Source organism: Medicago sativa, chromosome 1 (assembly GCF_051527215.1).
Source record: "Medicago sativa cultivar Bolivia chromosome 1, Bolivia_mono, whole genome shotgun sequence".
Taxonomy (NCBI): Eukaryota; Viridiplantae; Streptophyta; class Magnoliopsida; order Fabales; family Fabaceae; genus Medicago; species Medicago sativa.
The window spans coordinates 14,985,087-15,012,662 of NC_140749.1; the positions used below are offsets into that span (position 1 = coordinate 14,985,087).

The 27,576-nt window shown below is 33.4% G+C and overlaps 3 protein-coding genes and 1 pseudogene across 4 annotated transcripts; 2 read left to right on the plus strand and 2 right to left on the minus strand.

The window, feature by feature from the left end:
* Positions 1–1,422: 1,422 nt before the first annotated feature.
* On the minus strand, positions 1,423–2,881 carry LOC146952988 (uncharacterized). Its single transcript, XM_085740683.1, has 2 exons — positions 1,530–2,881; positions 1,423–1,429 (listed from the first exon to the last, which is right to left on the minus strand). Exons 1-2 carry the CDS (start codon positions 2,879–2,881, stop codon positions 1,423–1,425), a joined length of 1,359 nt encoding a protein of 452 aa, XP_085596809.1.
* Positions 2,882–3,436: 555 nt separating this feature from the next.
* Positions 3,437–5,467, plus strand: LOC146952989 (rust resistance kinase Lr10 pseudogene; annotated as a pseudogene). Its single transcript, XR_015007977.1, has 2 exons — positions 3,437–3,565; positions 4,039–5,467. The product of XR_015007977.1 is annotated as a rust resistance kinase Lr10 pseudogene (transcript).
* Positions 5,468–9,313: 3,846 nt separating this feature from the next.
* Positions 9,314–12,729, minus strand: LOC146952990 (LEAF RUST 10 DISEASE-RESISTANCE LOCUS RECEPTOR-LIKE PROTEIN KINASE-like 2.1). The gene is made up of 4 exons (XM_085707399.1): positions 11,629–12,729; positions 11,514–11,546; positions 11,215–11,238; positions 9,314–10,734 (listed from the first exon to the last, which is right to left on the minus strand). The coding sequence occupies exons 1-4, from the start codon at positions 12,476–12,478 to the stop codon at positions 9,494–9,496; spliced, it is 2,148 nt and encodes a 715-aa protein (XP_085563525.1). The 5' UTR covers positions 12,479–12,729; the 3' UTR covers positions 9,314–9,493.
* Positions 12,730–15,396: 2,667 nt separating this feature from the next.
* On the plus strand, positions 15,397–17,554 carry LOC146952991 (rust resistance kinase Lr10-like). Its single transcript, XM_085707403.1, has 2 exons — positions 15,397–16,201; positions 16,300–17,554. The coding sequence occupies exons 1-2, from the start codon at positions 15,454–15,456 to the stop codon at positions 17,388–17,390; spliced, it is 1,839 nt and encodes a 612-aa protein (XP_085563529.1). The 5' UTR covers positions 15,397–15,453; the 3' UTR covers positions 17,391–17,554.
* The last annotated feature ends 10,022 nt before the right edge of the window (positions 17,555–27,576 follow it).

Below are 27,576 nucleotides of genomic sequence, written 5' to 3' on the forward strand. Positions count from 1 at the left end.
TCGATGATGAAGGTTCTTGATGAATCTCTGAGAGTTCGTGACAGATTCGATTGATTTGCACAATGAATTGTTGAATTTAAGCTTTGTATTGATGTGAATTTGAGGAACTTTGAAGATTTTGGAAACGGTTAGGGTTTCTGTTATGAATGTTCTTGAAACTTTTCTGAGAATTTTGGTGTTTGATCTTTGATGATCAGAGAGAAAATCTGAAATGTGTTTGTTGAGTTGGCGTGTATTCAATGGGTTTAGCAATGATTGGGGCTCCTTATATAGCTGACATGTGGATATATGCCCCAATAGAAAATTGACACATGGACAAAACCCTAACTGATTCGGCCTTGGCATGATTTTGGACCTTGGGACCCTTTCTGCAATTTTTGAAACTTTGGAGGACTATTCTGCAAAATAAAAGTCAAAGAGGACCAAACTGCAAAAAATAAAAACTTAAAAGAAATCAAAAAACAACAAAAAACTAATATGCAAAAATACGAAACTGAAGGGCCTGACAAGAAAATTGAAAAGGACTTGGATGCAATTTTTGGAAATTTTGGACTTAGAGAAAAAAAACTAAGAATAAAATTGAAAATAAAAAATGATAACCTGACTAAACGTAAAGTGAAACGTCTAAAATTTGACAAAACGGACTAAAATGAACCAATGGCCTAAATGAGGTACTTTAAAGTACCTCTCTGCCGAAATTTCGTGTGAAATGACTAAAATGCCCCTGGGGCTGAAAACGACTAAAAATGACTCAGATGCAGTTAAAAAATGGATTTTTGACAGAAATTGAATCAAAGACTCACACAGGCAAAATTAAAAGACTCAGGGATAATTTTTAGGATTTAAACAGTGACTTGACACTTGAAATGACTAAAATGCCCCTAGGGGCAAAACTGACTCGAAATGACTTCAAATGCAATTTTTGAAATGGATTTTGACATAGAATGAAACAAAGACTTATTCAACCTACTTGAAAGGACTTAAACAAATTTTGACAGACTGAGAGACATTTTGACATAGGAAATGACTAAAATACCCTTGTATGTGAATTTTGCAAATAACATTGAAATAAAATGCAGAGAAAGATGCAATTGATCAGAGACATATCAAATGACTTGAAATGCAAGAAAAGGAGAAATTGATTAGTATTTTTAGGTCCAAAATTAGGGTATAACAAGAGTCTTTGATTAGACAAGTGACCAAGCCTGAAGTGCCAAAGGGCAGATTCAGGAATCCTAGAACTATCAAAGACAGTTGAAGACTTAGAAATGCTAGAATCTGAAACATTACAAGCACTATGTGCTACATTATTAGGTAAAGACTTGAAACTATTTTGAAGTTGCAACTTCTGAGTGATATATTGCATGGACAATTTGTAGAGACCATCTGATTTCTCACCCAAACCAATCATCCTCAGTGATGTCACATCCTGTATAATACATTTATTAGAAACAAAATTGACACTGCAAGATAAGGATTCACACATTTTGGATACTGAAATCAAGTTAACTTTAAATTCAGGAGAATACAGGACATGATGTAGATGCAAATGAGGAGTGAAAGAGACATTGCCAGCATGATGCACATAAACAGAATTACCATTAGGAAGAGTAACAAGAACAGGTTTAATTTGATAAAATGAAGTAAAATGAGATTTAGAGAAACAAATGTGATCATTAGCTCCTGAATCTATGATCCAAACAGGTATGGAATTAACATGAAAAGAACAGGAGAAAACACTTTGTATACCTAATTGTAAAGGAACAATGGGAACAGTTGGAGAGGTAGTAATTTGGTTAGATGTAGAGGCAGGTGTCTGAGGCAACAAGGTTGCTTGTTGAAGCAAACTCACAAGGTGCTCATATCTGTCTTGAGAAATACTGAAACCTGAATCACGATTCCCATGCTCAGTGTTACTTGCATTTTCAGATTCAACTGTAACACTATTTGTGGATCCATGTGTAACATTGTTGGAATTTGCTGATTTGTTAGCATTAGAAAATCCATGCTTGAGGTAACAAGTGTCAATGGTGTGATTGGTACGATCGCAGAAAGTGCAATGTCTAGAGGAATTCTTGTTATGATTGTAAGATCCTCTGCCACGACCATAAGGTTTCTTGGAATCAGTGGCATTAACCAAGACACTTGTTTCATCAGCAGGAAGAGAAAGAATAGGTGCATGATTACTCTCCTCTTGAATCACTAAAGAGTACACCTTATTCAGAGAAGGTAAAGGATCCATAAGCAAGATCTGAGTCTTGACCACAGAAAACTGATCGTTCAAACCAACAAGGAACTGCATGATCTGATCCTCAACTCTGTATTCATGAGCAAGAGTTGAAGATTCACAAAGGCATTGATGAGGGCAAGAACACTTTGGAAGAGGTCTGTGTGAATTCAGTTCTTCCCAAAGTGCACGCATTTCAGTGAAGTACTCAGAAACCGTTTTGCTTCCTTGTTTGAGGTTGTTAATGGAAGAACGAAGAGTGGAAATTCTGATTCTATCAGCTTTGGAAAATCTTTCTTTCAGATCTTCCCAAACTTCAGATGCATAATCATAGAAAACAATAGTTTGAGCAATAGATTCAGAAACTGAATTGATAATCCATGAGTGTATGAGATAATTGCAACGCTCCCACGCTGCTCTGTTCAAGTCCATAGCATCTGGTTGAGGAAGAACGCCATTGATGAAGGCGAGTTTGTTCTTCGCTCCCAACGCACGCTTCATTGAACGACTCCAAGCCAAGTAATTGGAGCCGTTAAGCTTGGGAATGATTGTAACCGAATTTGGACCTTCGCTTGGATGAACATAGAAAACCGAGTCAACATCTTGTTGATTCGGTGCAGCTTGAATGATAATAGGTGCTTGACGAGGAGGCATAGTGCAATGTGAAGAATCAAGATGAAAACAATGCGTAAAACACAAAAATTGAAGAAATTGAAGAAGAATTCACCAATTGAAGCAAAGAAGAACAAAGAAGCGATAAGAAAAAGCTTCAGTGAGCAACAATGGCGAAAAACAGAGAAGAATCAAAGGTTGAAGATGAAGATTGAAGCGGAAGCAACCGTAACAGAAAACGGTTAGGATCGAAACTTCTCTCTCAAGAGAGAGAAATCTGATACCATATTATGAGAGAGAGAAAAGTGAATGAATCTCTTATTTTTCATTGATTGAATGAGATCAATACAGAGTTATTTATACATGATATGGATTGTATGCTAAGTAATGTAAGCTAGCAACTAGAGTATTACAACTTCAAGTGATAACTTGCTGCACAAGTTATCTCTGATAGCATGAAGGAATGTGAACTGTAATAAATGGAAAAATGGATGTTCAACACTAGATACCCATAAACCTAATATCTTAAGGTTTTGAGTTAAGTAGAGTCTAACTCACATATGTTATTGTTCAACTACCGATGTGATGATCTCGGGACCCCCTCATGATCAAACATAATATTCTTCTTTAGATTAACACTGATTTTCTTATAACTACGAATTAAATCGTTCTATTAATATTGAATCATTCTTTTTGTTGCAGATACTATCACTGCTGTCTGGATAGGTGAGTTTGTCTGTGAAAAATATTTAAAATGCATGATTTAGTGTTTTCCAAAATATTTGGAATTAAACTAATTAAATAAAATTGGAAATTACCAACATGTGGTTTGGTTCGAGTAGTAATTGATTCGAGCACCGTAAACAATTGGTTAGGGAATATATCTCGGACTCTTTCATAAAGAGAAAAACTCACTTGGAAGAGGAAAATCAACTTTACAGTTCCAACAGGTTCTCTAATGAAGATTAATCATTAATAAACGATGATACATGCTTCATATCTATAAAATGTGGTTATAAGAAAAGGACATTGTTATTAACATATGTTATGTGTATGCTATTGTCTTTTATCCAATAACATTTGCTTCGAAAACAAAACCTTTTTGTTTGTAAGATATCGAATAACAACCTTTAAGTCTTAATAAAGCATGGCTGAATTTTGCTGATATCTATATTTATCTCGTTGGTATAACATTACAGGACTGGTTGAAATAATAAAAGGACCAAACCCAACTTATGAAGGTGAAATCAACTATAAAGTTGGATTGGCTACAGGACACCATGTTCTACCATCATTCTTGACGGCTAGATTTCTGTTTGGCGTAACATTTTTTATGGCACTACTGATATACAAATGGCGAAAAAGACATTGGTCAATGTATGAATGCATTGAACTATATCTGCAACAAAACAACCTCATGCCCATTGGATACTCATACAAAGAAATCAAGAAAATGGATAGAGGTTTCAAAGACGAATTGGGTAAAGGAGGCTTTGGCACTGTGTTCAAGGGAAACTTACGTAGTGGGCCTTGTGTGGCAATCAAGATGTTGGGTAACACAAAAGGTAATGGGCAAGACTTTATTAATGAAGTCACAACTATCGGAAGAATAGATCATTTGAACGTGGTACAATTACTTGGATTTTGTATTGAGGGATCAAAACGTGCTCTAGTTTATGAATTCATGCCTAATGGATCTCTTGATAAATTTATTTTCTCTAAAGAAGGGAGCATACATTTAAGCTACAACCAAATTTATGATATTTCAATAGGAATAGCTCGTGGGATTGCTTATCTTCACCGTGGATGTGAAATGAAGATTTTGCATTTTGATATCAAGCCGCATAATATTTTGCTTGATGAGAACTTTATCCCAAAAATATCTGACTTTGGGTTGGCAAAGCTACATTCGATAGAGAAAAGCATTGTCGCCATGTCTGCGGCACGAGGAACAATTGGATATATGGCTCCAGAATTGTTGTTCTACAAGAATATTGGGGGAGTATCATATAAGGCTGATGTTTATAGTTTTGGAATGCTCTTGATGGAGATGGCAAGTAAGAGGAAAAACCTTAATACCCATGCAGAGCATTCAAGCCAACTTTATTTTCCCTTTTGGGTTTATGAGCAACTTGAAAATGAGGGACAAATAGAAATAGAAGATGTCAGAGAAGAGGATATGAAAATAGTAAAGAAGCTGATCATGGTCGCTCTTTGGTGTATACAATTGAAGCCGAATGATCGTCCCTCAATGAGTAAAGTAGTTGAGATGCTTGAAGGAGATATTGAAAGCATTGAAGTGCCTCCGGAACCAACCATGTATCCAGATGAAACAATTTCCAGAGATGAAACAACCAACTCAGTCCAGACAATAAGTAGTGACTTAATAAGTATCAGTGATTCTACGGAAATCACTACTAATTCTACAGGAGGGAATATTCCTTGACATTACACATATTGCAATTTGTTAGAACTCACATTGTCTAGTACATTTGTCATTATGTAATTCTACTTTCCATTTCCATAAAATTTGTTATAAACCAGATTTTTTTTTTTCTGTTTTGAATTATGATGGTGGTGTTTGTGTATGCTGATGGCAATATTTGAACACGTTGATGATATTCTTGATAGATTAATTAATCAATTTGATTCTGTGTTTGGCGAAAGAAACAATTTCATCGACCAATTATTTTTCATCACATAAGATGCACTAAAGAAGTCAAACAAGCCTACCAAAATTGACACTAGAGAGAATGAATCTGAGACTTTCTTCAAAGGACCTTGCGCGGAGTTTTCATTGTCCTCTGGACAATCCTTCGAAGTGACCCATCTTGTGACACTCGAAGCACCTATACTTCGACTTGTTACCACTCTTTGAGCTTCCCCGGTGATGACACTATTTTGTTTTGGTAGTTGTTTTTCATGCATTTTCCGTTGAGTTTAGTGCAATAATTGGGTCTCTGAAGCTGAAATTGATAGAAATCAAGGAATCACAGGAAGTAGCATATCATGCCGTGATTTCAAGCCCAAAAAGAGCTTTTTCAATTCGACATATTTCGGGGCACAATTTTATCATATCGGACCACGATTTTGTAGGAGTGTCCATGCATAATTTCAATTTTTGTATGGATTTCGCGACAACTATGTTTTTCATTTGGCTACTGCTATTCAACCTTGATGAAGGTGGACTAGGCTGCAGGCACCTTGATGGAGTAGAAGCAAAAATGGCAACAACAGTACGTACCAATATCATTCTAAGTCCACACCCACCACATAAGGGTTAATACGTTTTTACCCCCCTATAATATAGGCGAGTTCCGGTTTTTCCCCCTGTAAAAAAGATTCTTTCGATTCCAACCCTGTAATATAAAGATTCCGTCGAACACCCCTGAGCACATTTGAGACCCTCCAGCTGATGACGTGGCGTGACGTGGCGCGCTGAGTCACCCTTGTCTGCTGACGTGGCTTGCTGACTGTATAATTAATTTTATTTTTTTATTTTTTTATAGGGTACACGTGGCATTTGTAATTTTTTTTTATGTCTTTACCCCCCTGTAATTTAGGCGAGTTCCAGTTTTACCCCCTGTAAAAATTTTAAAAATAAAAAATAAAATATGGAAAATTTAAAAAAATGCTGGAAAATTAATAAAAATTGAAAATAATGAAAAAATACAAAAAAAATTAAAAATCTGGAAAAAAATTTCGCATGACATGTGTGTATATACATACCACATCATTAAATCATTTTAATAATAAAAATTAAAAACTGAAAATCTTCTAAAAATAACAAAAAATCAGATTATTTTTTTAAAAAAATAAAAGATTGATTTTATTTTAAATTTTAAAAATAACAAAAAATCAGATTATTTTTTTCAAAAAATAAAATAAAAAAGCAGAAAAGACATCTAGATTTTTTTTGAAATTTAAAAAATTGTAAAAAAGTTCGGATTTTTTTTGAAATTTAGAAGATATTTAAAAATACTGAAATTTAATTTTCAAAATAAAAAAGTTTAGATTTTTTTGCAAAATAAAAAAACTGGAAAATATTTTAAATTTTAAAAATCTGGATATATATTTTTTTAAAATCCAATTACAATATGAAAATTAAATTTAAAAAATCATATAATCTGAAGAAAAAAATTGATTTTAGTTTAATTAAAAAATTAGAAAAAAAATCTGAGAAGCTTGAATTACATAGGAATATTTTTGTAAAAAGAATTATTAATGCGTGTAAAATTTTAAAAAGTGTCCGCTTACACTCAGGTTCATCGAGCTCGAAAGAGCTTTATGCTTGCTGCTTGAGCAGGGAGTTGTTGGCACTTGGGTTTGTTATTGTGTTGGCAGTCAATCTATTCGCTAAAATTAAATCCTAATTGTTTTTGACAAATGTTCACTGTTCATATTTTTTTTTGTAATCTGGTTTCGTTCCTGTACGCGGGTTCGTTATGTTATGCTCATGATTAGTGAATTTTTGTTAGGATATTTTAGGACTGTTTCGCTTGGTTTGATTTATAATGATGTATGCCTGTTTTGGGTTTTACTTGGGTTAGGTTTTATGTCCCCCCAGTCTCTGTATCTCTCTCTTTTTTTTTAATGTATTTTTCTTTTTACTTAAAAAAAAAATTTAAAAAGTTTCTTATTTAAGAGACATTAAAATTTAAAAAGTGAGTACCCCAAGTTGCTCTTCCAATGTCTTTTGAGCTTCGCAAAAAAATCTAAACTTTTTTATTTTGAAAATTAAATTCCAGTATTTTTAAATATCTTCTAAATTTCAAAAAAAATCCGAACTTTTTTATCATTTTTAAAATTTCAAAAAAAAATCTATTTTTTCATTTTATTATTTTTTTAAATTTTCCAGATTTTATTTTTTATTTTTAAAATTTTTACAGGGGGTAAAACTGGAACTCGCCTAAATTACAGGGGGGTAAAGACATAAAAAAAATTACAAATGCCACGTGTACCCTATAAAAAAAATAAAAAATAAAAATAATTATACAGTCAGCAAGCCACGTCAGCAGACAAGGGTGACTCAGCGCGCCACGTCATCAGCTGGGGGGTCTCAAATGTGCTCAGGGGGGTTTTCGACGGAATCTTTATATTGCAGGGTTGGAATCGAAAGAATCTTTTTTACAGGGGGAAAACCGGAACTCGCCTATATTACAGGGGGTAAAAACGTATTAACCCCACCACATAAAGGCGAATTTGTTTTGTTAAAATCATCTGTGCACATATTTCACTTAGAAATATGTAACCAAAAAAATATTTCTCTTAGAAATTATTCGTAACATAAAGCTCTGCTATTTTGTTAAATCAGTCTACATAATAACTTTTTTTTTTGTGAGCATCTACGTAATAGCATTGTATTCGTTAATTAAATAATTTTGAGTTAATGGTTAATAACTTAATTTAATAACTTAATAAAGTATTTGCTTGATCTATACACACTATTTTTGGATCTATACACACTATTTTTGGATCATAGAAACACACATAAACCTAATACCATTACATCGTATTAATTAATTTATGTAGTGGATTACTGAACCTTAAAATATATGCTTGATCTGTATACACGTGATTTTCTGAAAAGGGTCCATTCACACACACTGATTCAATTAAAAAAGATAGAATAAAATATACTATGCTTGATATGTGTACACAGAGCACACCCTCCAAACTGGAGTACTCTGTTTTTGACTGTATGCTCACACACGTAGTCAGTTTAAGATTAATTAATGCAATATATGCTTGATATGTAAGAATGAAAGGGTGGTCCTTTTTTGACCTCATCGACTAATTTAGCTTTAAAAAATATATTCTTGATCCCTAATATCACTATGTTATTGTAATAATATAGGTCACTGTAGACACATACAGCCTATTATCTTGTGGTGGCCATGAGGGTGGGCGGGAGAGGCGGCAACCCAAGGCATTATTTTTTGGGCATTAAATTTATTATTTTTAATTAATAGTTAGTAATATGTATATTCCTTCAAAAAATATATATATTTATTTTTAATTAGCTTTGATTAATTATATTGAAAAATATATTTTTAGATAAATTTGATTATAAATGAATATTTTGCAACAAAAAATGTAAGAAAAAAATATTATAATAATTTAAAATGGCAAAATTTATTGTTTCATCCAAGACACCAAAAATCTTAAGGCCGACCGTCCCATTATCAACTTGCATTTGTTGCCTTTATCGACCTTTGTCGATTAGATTGTATATCTTTTTAGTTTTGAAAATAATTTGGACCATCCTTAAAAAAAAAAAAAAATTTTGGACCATGTGGTCCATTTTATTTTATGTTTTCACACGGACCACTACGTCAACATATCTTTCTTATCGCTTTCTTTTCTGAAAATATTATAGTAAGTATCACTTTGTTTTGGATTTTTGAAAAATCACTTTGAGAGAGATAATTGCTAACTAATCTTTAGATAAAAAAAAACATAAAATATGAATTCCGTAACCCCATTTCTAACGTTTGGAGTAAAAATGACTATTTTAATATATAAACCATTATTTATACTTGAATAGAAGGCAAGCGGACAACAAGCTGTACCGCTAAGCCTTTTTAGATGGCAAAACCAAACAAGTGTACCGTCTACATGTGGTGAATTCTAACAAATTATAGTTTTGCAGTGTCAAGAAATATTCCCTACCAGAGGATTAGTTGTGATTTCTCTATACCCACTAGAACTAGTGAAGTCACTCAACATTGATTGATTTGAGTTTGTTGTTTCATCCCTCGAAATAACTTCATCTGGATACATGGTTGGCTCTGGAGGCATTTCGAGACTTTCAATATCTCCTTCAAGCATCTCCACTACTTTACTCATTGATGGACGATCATCCGGCTTCAATTGTATACACCAAAGAGCGACCATGATTATTTTCTTTACTATTTTCATATCCTCTTCTGTAACATTTTCTATTTCTATTTCTCCTTTTCCAAGTTGATCATAGACCCAAAAGGGAAAATAAAGTTGGCTTGAATGGTCTGCCTGGGTGTTCAGGTTTTTCCTCTTGCTTGCCATCTCCATCAAAAGCATCCCAAAACTATAAACATCGGCCTTATAGGACACTCCCCCAATATTTTTGTAAAACAACTCCGGAGCCATATATCCAATTGTACCTCTTGCAGCAGTCATTGTGATGACGCTATTCTCTATCGGATGTAGCTTTGCTAATCCAAAGTCAGATATTTTAGGGATAAAGTTCTCATCAAGCAAAATATTGTGGGGCTTGATATCAAAATGTAGAATCTTCATTTCACATCCATGGTGAAGATAAGCAATCCCACGAGCTATTCCAATTGCTATATCATAAATTTTGTTGTAGCTTAAATTTATGCTCCCTTCTTTAGAGAAAATAAATTTATCGAGAGACCCATTAGGCATAAACTCAAAAACAAGAGCACGTTTTGATCCCTCGATACAAAATCCAAGTAATTGTACCACGTTCAAATGATGAATTCTTCCAATAGTTGTGACTTCATTGACAAAGTCTTGCCCATTACCTTTTGCATTACCTAACATCTTGATTGCCACACAAGGCCCACTGCGTAGGTTTCCCTTGAACACAGTGCCAAATCCTCCTTTACCCAATTCATCTTTGAAACCCCTAGCCATTTTCTTAATTTCTCTGTATGAATATCCAATAGGCATGAGGTTGTTTTGTTGTAGATATCTTTCAATACATTCATACACTGACCAATGTCTTTTTCGCCATCGGTATATCAGTAGTGCAATGAAAAATGTTATCCCAAACAGAAATCTAGCCGTCAAGAATGATGGTAGAACATAGTGTCCTGTAACCAATCCTACTTTATAGTTGGTTTGACCGTCATAAGTTGGGTTTGGTCCTTTTATTATTTCAACCAGTCCTATAATGTTATACCGACGAGATAAATATATATATCAGCAAAATTCAACCATACTTCATTAAGACTTAAAGGTTGTTATTAAATATCTTACACACAAAAAGGTTTTGTTTTCCAAGCAAATGATAATGGATAAAAGACAATAGTATTCCACATAACATATGTTGATAACAATGTCCATTTTTATAATCATTTTATAGATATGAATTATGTATCGTCGTTTTCTAATGATCAATCTTCTTCGTTAGAGATCCTATTGGAACTGTAAAGTGGATTTTCCTTTTTCAAGTGAGTTTTTTTCTTTATGAATGAGTCCAAGATATGTTCCCTAACCACTTGTTTATGGTGCTCGAGTCACTTACTACTCGAACCAAACCATATGTTGGTAATGTCCAATTTTATTTAATTAGTTTAATTCCAAATATTTTGGAAAACACTAAATCATGCATTTAAAAAAAAAATAATAATCACAGACAAACTCACCTATCAAGATAGCAGTGATAGTATCTGCAACAAAAAAGAATGATTCAATATTAATAGAATGATTTAATTAGTATTATTTATAAGAAAATAAGTGTTAATCTAAGGAAGACTATTATGTTTGATCATGAGGGGGTTCTGAGATCATCACATGTGTAGTTGAACAATCACATAAGTGAGTTAGTCACTACTTCTTAACTCAAAACCTTAGATCATGGGTATCTAGTATTGAACATCCATTTTTCCATCCAATGTGAAACTCTTACTCACACTTGATATATTAAGTTGACAAAAATTCATACCTTTAGCATATGAAGTAATCTGAGACCATATCCCTACATCAACCAAGAAAAGAAAATTAATTAGTAAAAAGTTTATTATCTGGATCAAAATGAGTTGAAATGATCTTTAATTTACCAGAACTATTTCTGGTATAATATCCCATCAAAGTATAGCAGGTGGGTTCTTTAATGCATTCAACAATCGGATCACGTGAAGCATTGATGAAGCAGAATCCTGAATATCCACAAAGACTATTACAAGAATGATGCAACCATGAAACCTCAAATCCATACACTAAAGCCTTGTGAATGACATCATACGAATGTACTTGATTTCCTTGCAAACCCGACCATGAAGTGAGAGCCACTAAATTCACATGACAACCAACTTGAAAGTTTTCACCAATTAAATCACCAACCATAGCATAAATATAGTAGCCTTTGGATTTGGAGTTCCAATTGAGACAAGAAGTATTCACATATTCGTGATTGTTAGTCACTTGATGGGTGCAATTCAAATAAAGTATATGCTCAAAGAGAAGTTCATGGGAACCCCCACCGGTGCTGGAAAAACGTTCTTTATTATAAACTGCACGGTATGGATTATTGTAAAATTGGATGCTGTAATCATAATCATAAGTATCACGGAAATTAGATCGAGACAAGGAATGGTGCGGAAGTGAAGAACAATTAGATTGTTGAACTCCAGGATCAACCAATCGGATTGTGAAATTATTGTAGTTGATGGACTCCACATAATATTTTGCAGAGTATAAATATAAAGTTGTTACATTATTTTCACAAGATAGTTCATACCTTCTGTCCCCGCAATGAAAAGGGCCATCTTTTAATCGAAAAGGATAACTTATGTTTGATATTTTGCCACAAGATGAAGGTGGACAAGAATGCTGTTGCTCACCTGTAATGCTGCTAGCTTGCCGGAGTAGAAGTGAAAATACCAGCAAATTCACTATAATCGACCACATATGTGCTATCCCTTTCAGCAAACTCTAGGATGCGACTGATGATCAAGGAAATGCAATTTACGAAGAAAGATGGGACACCAAAGCAATTTTACTTGTTTGTCACACACAATTACTGTTAAACCTCCTTTGATTATTGTAACTTGATAAAGATAAAATGGTCTTGGTCTACACATTCATATTTTTATCATATCTGAAGGCACACAAACCTAATACTACATATTATTAATCAAATATTTGATTGAACTTACAGCACAATTTCAAAGTGGAGTGCTCTGTTTTTGACCGTATGGGCTATTGTGACTTAATAAAATATTTGCTCACTCACATTCACTTTAAGATTATTTAATACAACAATTATTCTTGATCATTTTTTGACCTCGTGGATAATTGTAACTTTATAAACCAAATGCCACCATGTTATTCTAATAATCTTGATCACTATACACACATGAAGCCCATCAGCAACTCTGTATTTGTTCTGTTTTCGTCGATTTGTAAGTATTATTAAATTGTATGTCTTTACTATAGAAAACTAGCGGAAAGACGGGCACTATCGTGCCCGTCTGTCCGCTCTTCTACTGCGCTAACGCATTTGATTATTTTATTATGTTTGTTTGTATAATTTTGATTAAAATTTTTATATTTTTAAATATTAATGAAAATTATTGATATATTGATTTATAAACAAAATATTGTCAAGGCATTTAACAAAATTATTTTTGAATTCAACATATTTTAGTTTGCCTGCATATAAAGTTAAGATAAAATAATGATCATTTATTGTTTACTCTAATAGTAATTAGTAACATCATAACATAAATGAATGAATGACATGTTATGTAAAAGAAACATTGTTACGATTACGATAAACAAATATCTTTAAAAACTATATTTTTCGTTAAGTCTTCATCTTCTCCTTCTATTTTCCCTTCTTTAATGAGAACTTTTGTTGAATTTTGCGAAACTATTCTTGATAAAGCTACATATAATTGACTATGGCTGAAAACATGTCGTGGAAGATAGATTACGACATTGGGAATGGTCTGCCCTTGTGACTTATTTATGGTAATAGAAAAACTTAGTCTATTGGAAACTGTTTTCTACTAAGCATAAAGGGAAGTCCTGAATTCACGTTTGTTTTTAATTTAATTCTGGGCAAGAATGCTTTTTTTTCCAGCATTGTTTCCTGATAGGATTTCCACATCCAATATATTCTTAAAGAAACCACAACATAGCAATCATGTCCCATTACACAGGTCATATCTAGGGTCTATGTTTCGGAACAACATCAAAGGTGCACCTTTTTTTACCTTTAAAATATGTGATGGGATACTGCCTTGGATACTTCCTTGAGAAATTGAGTTTAGGAATTCATGTTGATATAAGTTATGAGTATCCCCTTCAACCTTGTCAAATGACAACAAATTATGTTTTTCTCCTGAAAACTGATTGATAATTAATATTTAATATGGTTCTAACAAATCTTTTTCTAAAATATTCTAAGTCCTAATCTTTTTTTAGAGTATTTAAAGTTCAATCTTTAACATTATTTTTTACCCACGTTTGTTACTAATATTTTTTTAGAAGATTTAAAGTCCAATCTTTAACATTATATTTTTCTCACGTTTGTTACTAATCTTTTTTTAGAGGATTTAAAGTCCAATTTTTAACATTATTTTTTGCTCACGTTTGTAACTAATCTTTTTTTTAGAGGATTTAAAGTTCAATCTTTAACAATATTTTTTGTTCACGTTTGTTACTAATTTTTTTTAGAGGATTTAAAATCCAATCTTTAACCATATTTTTTGCTCGCTATCGTGTCTGTCTGTCTGCTCTTTCTACTGCGCTAACGCATGTGATTATTTTATTATGTTTGTTTGTATAATTTTGATTAAAATTTTAAATTTTAAAATATTAATGGAAATTATTGATATATTGATTTATAAACAAAATATTGTCAAGGCATATAACAAAATTATTTTTGACTCATAATCACTTATAAACCAACAAAGTTAAATATAATCTATAAAATTAATCGACTTTGATTAGTTGTAACATGAAAGAAAAAGAAAAACACTTACAGGTTAATTTTTTGAATTCTGATGCAGAGAGCTGAGAGAGATTGAGAAAAACTAAACAATGTGGGAACGGACTATGAACTGTGAGAACCCTACTTATTAATAATTAATATAGTGCTAACAAATCATTTTCTAAAATATTTTGAGTCCAATCTTTTTTTAGAGGATTTAAAGTCCAATCTTTAGCAATATTTTTTGCTTACATTTGTTACTAATCTTTTTTTTAGAGTATTTAAAGTCGAATCTTTAACATTATATTTTGCTCACCTTTGTTACTAATCTTTTTTTTAGAAGATTTGAAGTCCAATCTTTAACATTATTTTTAGCTCACGTTTGTTACTAATCTTTTTTTAGAGTATTTAAAGTCCAATCTTTAACATTATTATTTTTTGCTCACGTTTGTTACTAATATTTTTTTTAGAGGATTTAAAGTCCAATCTTTAACATTATTTTTTGCTTACGTTTGTTACTAATATTTTTTTAGAGGATTTAAAGTCCAATTTTAACAATATTTTTTGCTCACGTTTGTTACTGATTTTTTTAGAGGATTTAAAGTCCAATCTTTAACATTATTTTTTGCTCAAGTTTGTTACTAATCTTTTTCTAGAGGATTTAAAGTCCAATCTTTGCCATTATTTTTTGCTCACGTTTTTTACAATTGATCATAGCCTAAGGAAGAGTTGCTTATATTAATAAAATAATAAAATTAAAATGGAAATAATGTTTTTTGGGAAAGAAAAGTTCAACCCAAAAGTGTGCTGAAATGGGTAGTTTTCTTTATATATAGTATAGATAATTTGGACCATAAGCTAAATTTTCAAAAACTTTAGTTTCAAACGAGTCACAAGCACAATATATCTTTCTTATCACATTCTATTGTTGAACAAATTAAATTGGATGGCAAGATCACATAGTTTGATCGCGCTACTGCTTCTCTTCCTACTTATCAACAGTGGCAGCAGTCATGATGAGTGCAGAGAACCATCTTGTGGGCCTAACCAACCGATTATTCGATTCCCCTTCCAACTTGTTGAGGAGACACAAGATCGTTGTGTTTATCCTGAGTTTTGCCTACATTGTACTCAAAATAAGAACACTATGCTTTTACTCCATACCGCTTCAGGTCCAATTAAATTCCTTGTACCTGAAATTGACTACAAATCACACACTATTTCAATTTCAGACCCAGAAAGTTGCCTACCAAAAAAGTTACAAAAACTGAAATTTAACAGTTCATCATTTCTACCTTACAGATTTGATTCAGAATATAAAACAAAATATTCTTTCTACAACTGCTCGTCAGTTAGGAAACACCACCTGAGAAACGAATATCAGTTATCCCCAAAGTCGCAAGATATGATCACATGTCCAATTTATGCTTTTGCTTCTGAGAAAAGTGTCCTCAGATTGGACCTTGTATCGTGTACAAAGATGTTCGATGTCAGTCTCTCTATAGGTCTATTGGAATTGACTTATAATCAACTCAGATTGAGTTGGCACAAACCAAATTGTACAATGTGTGAGGCTAAAGGCAAGAAATGTAGATGGAACAACAACAGTGTGAAAGGTGACACTGAATGTTTTAACTGCAACAATAAATGGAACATAATTCAAATTCCAAAATCTGTTATTTTTGCAACTACAGGTGAGATGATAATCTTGTTCTATTTATTTATTGGTTTGAGTCCATGTTCTTTTTATTTGTGTTGGGAGGAAAATGTAACTGTTAATGTGCTATCGCAGGTTCAGTTATGTTGGGGTTGATCACCATTGTATTTATTAAGATTTATCTGTATTTCAGAGAAAAAGAAGAAGATCAAGTTAGGATTGATAAGTTTTTAGAGGATTATAGAGCACAAAAGCCTGCCAGATTTTCCTATGCTGATGTAAAAAGAATCACTAGTGGGTTTAAGGAAAAGCTAGGAGAAGGAGCTCACGGAACCGTGTTTAAAGGAAAACTCTCTAATGAGATTCAAGTGGCTGTGAAAGTGCTCAACAATACACAGGGAGAAGGGAAAGAGTTCATCACTGAAATGGAAATTATGGGAAAAATCCACCACATCAACGTGGTTCGTTTGATTGGCTTCTGCGCGGATGGAATCCACCGTGCTCTTGTATACAATTTTTTTCCAAAAGGTTCGCTACAAAGCTTCATAGTTCCACCAGATAAGAAAGACCATTTCATGGGGTGGGAGAAGCTGCAACAAATTAGTCTTGGTATAGCAAAAGGAATTGAGTATCTTCATGAGGGTTGTAGCCATCCAATTCTTCACTTTGACATCAACCCTCACAATGTTTTGCTAGATGACTCCTTCACTCCAAAAATTTCAGACTTTGGACTCGCCAAGTTATGTTCAAAGAATGTAAGTGTGGTGTCCATGACTGCTGCTAGGGGAACCTTGGGATATATGGCACCTGAAGTTCTGTCTCGTAATTTTGGGAATGTTTCTCTTAAGTCTGATATCTACAGTTATGGAATGTTGTTGCTAGAAATGGCTGGAGGAAGAAAGAATGTAGATTCGTCATCTGCAGAAAATCTCCATATTTTATACCCAGAATGGATTCATAACTTATTGGATGGAAACATATATCTAAATATTGAAGATGAAAGTGATGTTAAACTTGCAAAGAAACTCGCAATTGTCGGACTTTGGTGCATTCAGTGGCAACCGATGAATCGTCCTCCCATTAAAACCGTCATACAAATGTTGGAAACAGAAGATTACAGCCAATTAAAATTTCCGCCTAATCCATTTCATTCCACCAATTCCATTACCACTAGTGAAGGCTCTTTAGCAAGACAACCATTTCAAATGGAAGTGATTCAAGAATAAGGGAAGATTATCATGTTTGATTAGTTTAATTTAATCCTTTATCCTTGGGGAAAAGTGGCATTTGTATTTTTCTAGTAGTAATCGAATGTTATTTTGTAAATATTTTTAAATATTTTGATGAAAAATATTTTTATTCATTTCGAAGAAGAAAAAATTTATGTACACTTTCTTTTTGTCTCACTTTTATATTACACTCTCCTCTCTTATTTTATATCTCTCTTTTTTTTAATTACATTTCTTTATCATAAAATCATTAAAAATCACGGTAACTTTCCAACAACAAAGTTAGAGGACATATTTTTCCGGTGTGAAATGAACCAATTGAAAATGTAAAATAGAAGTAAGAACACACCTCGAAATTCTCGTTTTGTTGCAATTTTCTTTACTCAAAAGAAGTGTCCTGTTGAGATCTTGTTAGTGCAGGAGCATCTGCAGCTAACTATTACTTTTGCTGAGCATTTCTTGCGAAAGAATTTTATAATTTTTTCTACTTGTCTTGCGGATTTACATATAAGGAACTTTTCACTTTAATGAATCCTTAGAAAATTCAGCAGATATTTTATTACATAGCGATAGTTTAGAGAATGATAAGCATAATCTGAAGTGGCTTGTTGATAACCATTGGTAAGGTTACATAGTGATATTTTTTCTGTTTATGGATGCAAAAATTTCAAACACTTAATTGAAAATCACCATCACATCACCCTAAAATTTACAAGGTCTAATAATGGCCCTGAGTTTTTATTGCCTGAATATTATGCTTCAATGGGCATCATTCATCAAGGATCTTGTGTTGAGACCCCTGAACAAAATGGTAGAGTGGAAAGAAAACATCAACATATCCTTAATTTTGCTAGAGTTTTGCTTTTCCAAGCTAAACTTCCTCCAATTTTTTGGTCTTATGTTGTCTTACACTCAGTGTTTCTCATCAATAGAGTTTCTACTCCCCTACTCAAACACAAATCTCCTTATCAAGTTTTTGGATGTATGTGTTATGCCTCCACTCTTTTGGCTCATAGAACAAAATTGCAATCCAGAGCCAGAAAGTGTATTTTCTTGGGTTACAAGTAGGAATTCAAAGGTTCTGTCCTTTTTGATCTTGATTCTAGAGAAATTTTTGTCTCTAGAAATGTTACTTTTCATGCGTTAATATTACCTTATTCTCCATCTTCCACCTCATCCACTTCAAACTGGAAATATTTTTCATCCTCTTCCACTCCTCATCCATCTGTTTTTGATGATTCAGACACTCATTTACCATCTTCATCCACACCTGACACTCAACCTATCATCACTCCTTCACCATCACCACCATCTTCACCACCTTCATCACCTACACCATCTCCACCTCCTTCTGACCCTCCACCACCTATTAGAGTTTCCACTAGAAGCAAAGTCCTTCCCACTAACTTGCAATATTACATTTGCACTGTTCCTGCTACTTCACATGTCAATAGCAATCGTGTCCAATATCCTATTTCTGATTTTCTTTCTCATACACACTTATCTAACTCACATTCCATTTTTGCTATATCTATTGTATCCTACACTGAACCAAAATCTTATGTTGAGGCTGTCAAACATGACTGCTAGAAACAAGCAATGCAAAATGAACTTTGTTATACCCTAATTTTGGACCTAAAAATACTAACTCAATTCTTCTTTCCTTGCATTTCAAGCTATTTGATTTGTCTCTGATCAATCACATCTTTCTCTGTTTCCTATTTCAATATTACTTGCAAAATTCACATGAAAGGGTATTTTAGTCATTTCCCATGTTAAAATTTCTTTCAGTCTTTGAAAAATAGTTTGAGTCCTTTCAAATAGTTTGAGTAAGTCTTTGTTCCCATTCTATGTCAAAAACCCATTCCAAAAATTGCATTTGAAGTCATTTTGAGTCAGTTAAGCCCTTAGGGGCATTTTAGTCATTTCCTGTGTTAAAACCCTGTTTAATCTCTTAAAATTGTCTCTGTGTCTTTTAATTTGTTTGTATAAACTCTTGCTTTAATTCCTTGTTAAAAATCCATTTTAAAATTTGCATCTGAGTCATTTTTAGTCGTTTTAGCCCAGGGGCATTTTTGTCATTTCACACGAAATTTCGGCAGAGAGAGGTTACTTTAAAGTACCTCATTAAAGTAATTGGTTCGTTTTAGTCCATTTTGTGTTTTTTATTGGTTTCACTTTACGTTGTTTTCAAATTACGTTTTTTTACCAATTTTATTATTAATTACTTTTTAGTCCTGTGTGTCATTTTGCATCTTAGTCCCCAATTTTTAATAATTGCAAATAGGTCCAAAAGTTTGTTATGAGTCCAGTCCACATGTCAATTTTCCATTTGTCCACAAAAGTTTGTTACAAGGTCCAAGTGCCACGTGGCAGTCAGCCATTGGTCCAGGGTGCACAAGTGTCAGCTATAAATTCCAGTCATCACAGGCCAAGTCAGAAAAAAAAAAGATCACTATTCATTCTGTTACAACTCAGCAGAAACATTTTTCACCTTTCTCTCTCTCCATTCCACGGATCAAACACCACAAAAATCACAAAAAATTCTCAAGAATATTCAAGAACACACTTGAATATTCATCCAACTACCATAACCAAATCATCATCATCAATCACACAAAGAAGTCGATCCAAGCTCACACAACATTACAGTGCAAATTCAAGAGCGAATTCACACAATACAACGCATACATCAAGCAAAAAAAACGGATCCAAGCGCAATTAATCACAAGATTGCAACGAATTTGCAAGGTTCTCAGAGATTCGTTACGAATCATCATCATCGAACCTGATTCCCTGCAATCCGAGCTCAGATTCACCACTAAGGCAGCAAAAAACTGAACGATCACAGAGGAGACAAGAAGAAGAGAGATCGAAGTAAAAAGGAACTGGTTCGGTACAATCACAAGGAAGAGTTCAGTTCTGCGACAAAATCACAAATCTACGAACAGATCGAGGTAAAAGTTCCTCCTCCTTTCTCTTTCCTTTCCATTTCAAGTTTAAACCGAATCAGAAAAATGTAGATCTACTCCGATTCTGACCTCTCCTCGGAAAACTAGTCTCAAAATCATGTAGAGGAGAAAAAGAGCTTTAAAATCATGTAATTAGGTTTTGAATCGAAGTAGTCTGCAGCTCCGACGCGGCGGCGCCACCGCCGGCCACCACGTCAGAGTGGGGAAGGAGATGATCGGAGAAGATGAGTCTGTTGCAGACTCTCTCTCTCTAGGTTTCCTTTAGAGAGAGAAATAGAGAGTGAAAATGGATTAAAAACCGGTTCAAAGCCTTATATAGGCCAGTGAACCGGTTCGGACCTTGCTTGCTCCACTAACCCGGTCCAATTGCACTCTCAGGCCCAGTCTGCCTTGTTTATACACGTGTTGCTGCTCACACCCCCCTTTCTTGCATGTTCTACTGATTTCTTGCTAATTGCACCCCTGTCTGTCTAATCTTTTCATAAAAAATCCTAAAAATTTTCCTATGCGTTCTTGGACACTTTTTTGATGTTTATATGTATTAAATCTTGATAGAAAAATGTGTGGTATTTTCTTGATTAATTGTTTGCCTTTTTGTTGAAAATTGTGAAGTTTTATGTGTTCTTGTGTCTAAAAACCTTTTAAAAATTCTAAAAAAAATTCATGAGTATTTCTTGATAATTTTGTAGTGTTTTGTGATAATTTTTACATGTTAAAAAATGGTAAAAGATAATGTGGTAATTTTCTTGCAATTTTGTGACGTTTTGTATTAAAAATTGATGAAAATTTGCTTGATTCTAATTCCAATTTCTTGATGTATGATTGTGGTCTATACCATATGAGTTTGTAAGGTTTTAGCTACTGTTTGTGTGTGTTTTTTTTGCTGCATATGAATATGTGTAATTGGTTCCTTGTGTTACAAGTTATGTGAATATTGCTATGTAAGAATAAAGTGTAAAATGTGTCTAAAAGTGTGTCATAACTCTTGGATTGAATATGTGCCTATAATTACCACATTGTGGCTGCAATAAAGTCCCTTGAAAAGTGCTATGATGAGAGAATTATGGGTCATGTGCATATTGAGAAGTTATGGTAAACTTTTAGTACATTTTAACCCTTTATTCTTGTTGATTTTACCACTTTTATTTAACACTTTCTTGCCTTATTTCTTTATCCTATTGCATCTTGTGATACTAACCCTTTCATATCATATTTCATCCATTCCATAAGCATTTCAATCTTCATCTCACATTCTTGGTTTTTATCTTCCTACACTTTAAAATTCATGCAAAGCTTAGAATGTAAAACTTAGGAATTTTGTAATATTTTTTTCTTATGCCTTTAAATTTCTTGCAAGACCATAGAATGTATCTAGGCCAATGATGTAAAGGACAATGGACTCTAATAATGTACACCGACACATGCACACACATCACTTTAGATATATTGCTAGAATATGCATGTTTAGATGTATGTTTAGGATTGTATGTTTAGATGAATGCTTAGGATTTACACTTAGAAAAATCAATTTTCCAAAAAATATGAACAACATCACTTGAAAACCTTTTTCCAAATAAACCTTGGGATCAAAATCCCATTGCATTTTCTCTTTTATTTTCTTAATCAAAATTTCAATGAAAATTAATCATATTTGACTTTTTTCCGAAATAACTAATCAAACCTCACCTTTTCTTAAATTCTCATGCCTTTAAGGCCTCTCAATCTCCATTCTTCAAAATCCCATTTTCAAACTTAAAATCAACCAACAAAAACAAAAACATTTTTGGAAGAGAACTACGGTGGATTTGATCCCTTAAACGGGTACGTAGGCAAGGACAAAATTCCTTCAATTCAAATAAAATAAAAATTCAAACATCTTCTTCTCCCTCCAATTCTTCACTTAGTAAACCTTTAGGTGTTAATATCATCTTTCAAAATAGCATTTAAAAATAAAGCGCGTGCGTAGAAATTAAAGATGGTTCCTATAGGATACTATAGTCGTTATGGGTGCCTAACACCTTCCCGTAGCGAAAACAACTCCCGGACCTCGATTCTCAAGGGTTTTGCTTACTTTTTCCCTTCCCAAGAAAAAATAAGATATCACCGGTTAAAAGGTTCAAACGTAATCAATGTTTGACACCCGAAAACCAAGATAAAACAAACTTAATGCTCTTGATTAGACTAGAACTTGGCAAATAATGGATCTCTCTCCATCAATCAAACCTATAGGGTGCAGATGGGTTTATAAGGTCAAGCACAATGCTAATGGATTAATTGAAAGGTACAATGCTCGTTTGGTTGCAAAAGGGTACAATCAAATTGAAGGCTTAGATTACTTTGATACTTTTTCACCAATTGCTAAAGTCACTATAGTCAGATTGGTTATAGCTCTTGCATCCATAAATCACTGGTTTTTACAAATATTATATGTAAATAATGCTTTTCTCTATGGAGGATCTCCATGAATATGTTTACATGATGTTTCCCCCAGGAGTCTCTACTTCAAAATCAAATCAGGTTTGCAAGCTATCCAAGTCTCTCTATGGTCTTAAGCAGGCAAGTAGGAAATGGTATGAGAAACTCACTGGCCTGCTCCTTAAAAATGGTTATCAACAAGCCACTTCAGATGCTTCCTTGTTCACTAAGAAAGCTTCTAATAGTTTTACTATGCTATTAGTTTATGTTGATGACATCATTCTTGTTGGTGATTCAATATCTGAGATAACTTTTATCAAAAATGTATTGCATCAAGCCTTCAAAGTCAAAGATCTTGGCACACTAAAATACTTCTTTGAAGTCATTCTCAAAGTGGTATCTCTTTATGCCAGAGGAAATATTGTTTGGATTTACTGAATGATTCAGGTCTTCTTGGTTCCAAACTTGTCTCTACTCCTTCAGATCCATCCATCAAGTTACAAAGTGATAGTTCAGCTGCTTTCAGTGATGTTTCTGCTTATAGAAGATTGATAGGTAGATTGATCTATTTGAATACTACATGACCAGACATTACATTAATCACACAACAACTCGGTCAATTTTTAAGTAAACCTACACAAACTCATTACAATGCTACTATAAGGATGCTCAAGTATCTTAAATGTTCACCAGGCCGTGGCATTTTCTTCCCTAGAGGCTCAGGTTTACATCTTCAAGGTTACACAGATGCTAACTGGGCAGGTTGTAAGGACACTAGGCGCTCAATTTAAGGTAATTGTTTCTTTTTGGGGCAATCTCTCATTTCATGGAGAACAAATAAACAACCTACTATGTCCAGGTCTTCCTCTAAAGTTGAGTACAGGGCCATGGCATCTGCCACTTGTAAACTTCAATGGCTGCTTACCTTCTCAGGGATCTCCATGTCACTTGTGTTCAACTACCAGTTTTATATTGTGACAATCAAAGTGCTATGCACATTGCAGCCAACCCAGTGTTTCATGAAAGAACTAAGAACCTTGAAATAGACTGCCACATTGTGGGGGGAAAACTTCAAGTTGGTCTTTTCAAGCTCTTGCCAGTTACTACTCATGATCAGTTAGCAGATTTTTTTACAAAATCTTTGTTTCCACAATCCTTTAATTTCTTGCTATCCAAGTTGGGGTTGTTAGATATCTACCAACCTCCAACTTGTGGGGGATATTACATAGTGATAGTTTAGAGAATGATAAGCATAATAATAAGGTTGCTTGTACTACAAGTCATTAGCTTCTCATTGTACTTTAGAATAAGAACTGTACTATCCTTCTTAGTGTAGTACAATAGTCAAACAAGAACCATATTCACACTTTCATTGGATTCTTTCATTGGAACCATAAGAACTGTACTCTTGCACTCTCTTTGATGTTCAATGAACCATATTCACACTTTCATTGGATTCTTAATATATTTAAATGAAATGGTTAGCTTATCTTTGATATTTTGCCACAAGATGAAGGTGGACTAGCCTGCTATTTTGTAACATAATACTTTTTTCTTAATGCAAAGCACTGCTATTTTGTTAAATCAGTCTACATAATACTTTTTTTGTTTCTTTTTTAAGGGGTCGTAATAACTTTTCTTTTGTAGCCAACTACATAATAGCATTGTATTAGTTAATTAAATAATTTTGAATTAATGGTTAATAATTTAATAAAATATTTGCTTGATCTATACACACAATAGTTGTCAATAGCGCCGCGCCGCCCGCTTCGCGCCCGCGATAGCGGTTTTTTTGGCTTCTCCGCGTTGAACTGGGTCGGTGCGTGTCAGTTGGTCGATGCGGTCAAAAGCGGCTGCTATTAGCCGGTGCGGTGCGGTCTGGGAGCGGCCAAAAGCGTCGATCCAGAAAATGAAGACGAAATCAAGGATTTTGGTTGCTGTAGAGAGAGAGAGAGAGAGAGAGAGAGAGAGAGAGAGAGAGAGAGAGAGAGAAGTAGAAACGCATGGAAGAAGAAGAAGACTGTCAAGCGGCAGCTGCACAGAAGGAAAGAAGGAAGACTGTCAAACTAGGTTAAAGTTGTAGAAATTTATCTGGGCCCTAGGGGCTAAGGCCCAATACTAAATGTTTTCCTTTTATAAACACTTTACTCTTTTACTAATACACACATGTCTTTCAAAAAGAAAAATAGTAGTAATATATGGTTGCTGTTAATGTCTTTCAATAATGGTTATAAAAATTAATAAACCTCTACTTGAGCAACAAAATAATAGTAGTATTATATGGTATTTTAGTATTTTCATGAATTTTGAGTAATGTTTAAGGTGTTTTAGTATTTTTTTCTAATAGTATAGTATTTTAATATTAAATATATTAAAGTCCGCGTCATGAAAAAGCGCCCGCTTCGCTCCCGCATCCCGCGCCGCGTCAATTTTTGGGGTGGCCGCGCCGCGCCGCATTTCCGCTTTGACAACTATTACACACTTTATTTTTGGATCATATAGACTTATATCAACCTCTTGTAAAAAAAAAAAATAGACTTATATCAACCTAATACCATTACATAGTATCAATTAAGTAATTTTATTTAGTGGATTACTGAACCTTAAAGTATATGCTTTGGTCTGTACGAGAGTCTATTAGAATCTCTACCTTCCATTATAAAGGAGAGAGAGCATAAATTGAAAGAATGTCTGTACACACATGATTTTTTTTAAAGGGGTCAGTTCACACACACAGATTCAATCAAAAAAGATAGAATAAAATATATTTTGCTTGATATGTGTACACACAGCACACTCTCCAAACTGGAGTATTCGATTTTTGACTATATGCTCACACACATATTTAGTTTAAGATGATTTAAAACGATATATGCTTGATCCGGAAGAATGAAAGGGCGGTCCCTTTTTTTACCTCATCGATTATCTAACCTTTAAAACATATATTCTTGATCCCTAATTAATGCCACTATGTTAATGCAATAATTTAGGTCACTGTACACACATGCAGCCCATTAACAACATTGTACTGTATTTGTTTTATCTTTATCGATCTCTATAGATTAGATTGTAGAATATTTTTTTACTTTTGAAAATAACTTGGACCGTATGGTCAATTTCTATATTTTATTTGCTTAAATATGTCTTTAGTCCCTGCACTTTCATCAGATTTTGACATTGGTCCTTACACTTTTTTTTGTTTGGAATTGGTCCCTGCACTTTGTAAAAATATTGGTATTGGTCCCTCTGTTAATTATCTGTTAAAAAAAAACACAAAGCTATTGGTATTGGTCCCTGTACTTTGTAAAAATATTTGTATTGGTCCCTGTACTTTGTAAAAATATTGGTATTGGTCCCTGAGAGATTCTCTTGGATTAGGAAACATTATAAATACCTTGTGTGAGTGAAAACATATGGTCTCTTGTTCTTGGGAAGAGATTCGGAAAAGGGTAGAATTTCTTCATGATTAACCACAATTTCTTTCATCTTAGCTTCCATAGCCTCTTTATTCGGTCTCTGAGCTGTTGACTCTTCTCTTATAGAGAAATTAAATTGAAAACTAATATGCGGGAAATTTTGGAAACAATTAATATGTGAGAAACAATTAATTCAATATTTAATACAATACATGACTTCTGTGGGGTTTTTTTTATCTTCTACGGTGCAGTCAAAAAACTGACTTTTTTTGGAAAAGTTATTTTGTTTAGCTGGTGGACCACTCTAAAACTAAACTTTACCTTATTACGAATCAGTCGTCATACAAAATGTTAAGGGAATTTCAATCTTAGTGCACAAATGGAAATCTATGTTCAATTTTGATTTAAGGTTGAATTACACCCGGGGTCTTTTGAGTTTGAGGTTTGTAACAGATTGGTCCATAAAGTTATTTTGATTACACATAAGTCCTTGAAGCTTATGGTTTGTAACAAATTAGTCCTTTAAGTTATTTTGGTCACACATTAGTCCTTTAAGTTTGTAAACATTTTCGATGTAGTCTTTTATTTTGGTCACATAGAAGGACTAAATTGAAAATGTTTACAGACTTAAAGGACTTATGTATGAGCAAAATAACTTAAAAGACCAATTTGTTACAAACATCAAACTTAAATGACTTATGTGTGACCGAAATAACTTAAAGCATCAATATTTTACAAACTTCAAACTTAAAGGACCCTTGATGTAATTAAACTTTGATTTAATCAGGGACACAATTACAATAAGTAAAGATATAATGACACACCTTATGGGAAAATGTGCAATACACCATATAATCTAACGTGCTATGGATTAAATACACAAATTCTCCATGATTGGCCATTTAACTTTACCAGAAAAGTCATTCTTATGACTTCATCATAGAATTTTTCTTTTTTTTTTTTACCTCATGAATTCTTATTTTTTGATAAAATATATTCTTGATTATTGATCCCTAATGCCAATATGTTATTGTAGTAATCTTGAGCACAGTACACACACGCTGCCCATTAGCAACTCTATATTTATTTTGTCTTAATATCCATGTGAATAGATCGATTAAATTGTATGTCTTTGCTTTTGAAAATAATTTGGACCATACCATGTGATCAATTTTCGCATTTTTCTTCTCAAGCTCAATATATCATTCTTAATCACATTCTGTTCTTCAACAAATTAAATTGCATACCAAGAGCAGATAGTTTGATCACACTATTGAGTATTCTTTTTCTGCTTATCAATAGTGGCAGCGTTCATGACATGATGAGAGCAGGGAACTTTTTTTGTGGAGTTAAAACGTTTCTACAACTGTAGTCATCTCT

What these genes read in the sequence shown, in the direction of transcription:
- LOC146952988 (XM_085740683.1), bottom strand. Translation starts at nt 2,881, where the DNA reads ATGCCTCCTCGTCAAGCACCTATTATCATTCAAGCTGCACCGAATCAA.
- LOC146952990 (XM_085707399.1), bottom strand. Translation starts at nt 12,478, where the DNA reads ATGTGGTCGATTATAGTGAATTTGCTGGTATTTTCACTTCTACTCCGG. An exon ending in GATTACTTCATATGCTAAAG is followed by an intron (nt 11,239 to 11,513) that starts GTATGAATTTTT and finishes TTTTTGTTGCAG; the next exon opens with ATACTATCACTGCTATCTTG. An exon ending in TATCACTGCTATCTTGATAG is followed by an intron (nt 10,735 to 11,214) that starts GTGAGTTTGTCT and finishes ATAACATTATAG; the next exon opens with GACTGGTTGAAATAATAAAA.
- LOC146952991 (XM_085707403.1), top strand. Translation starts at nt 15,454, where the DNA reads ATGGCAAGATCACATAGTTTGATCGCGCTACTGCTTCTCTTCCTACTT. An exon ending in TGTTATTTTTGCAACTACAG is followed by an intron (nt 16,202 to 16,299) that starts GTGAGATGATAA and finishes GTGCTATCGCAG; the next exon opens with GTTCAGTTATGTTGGGGTTG.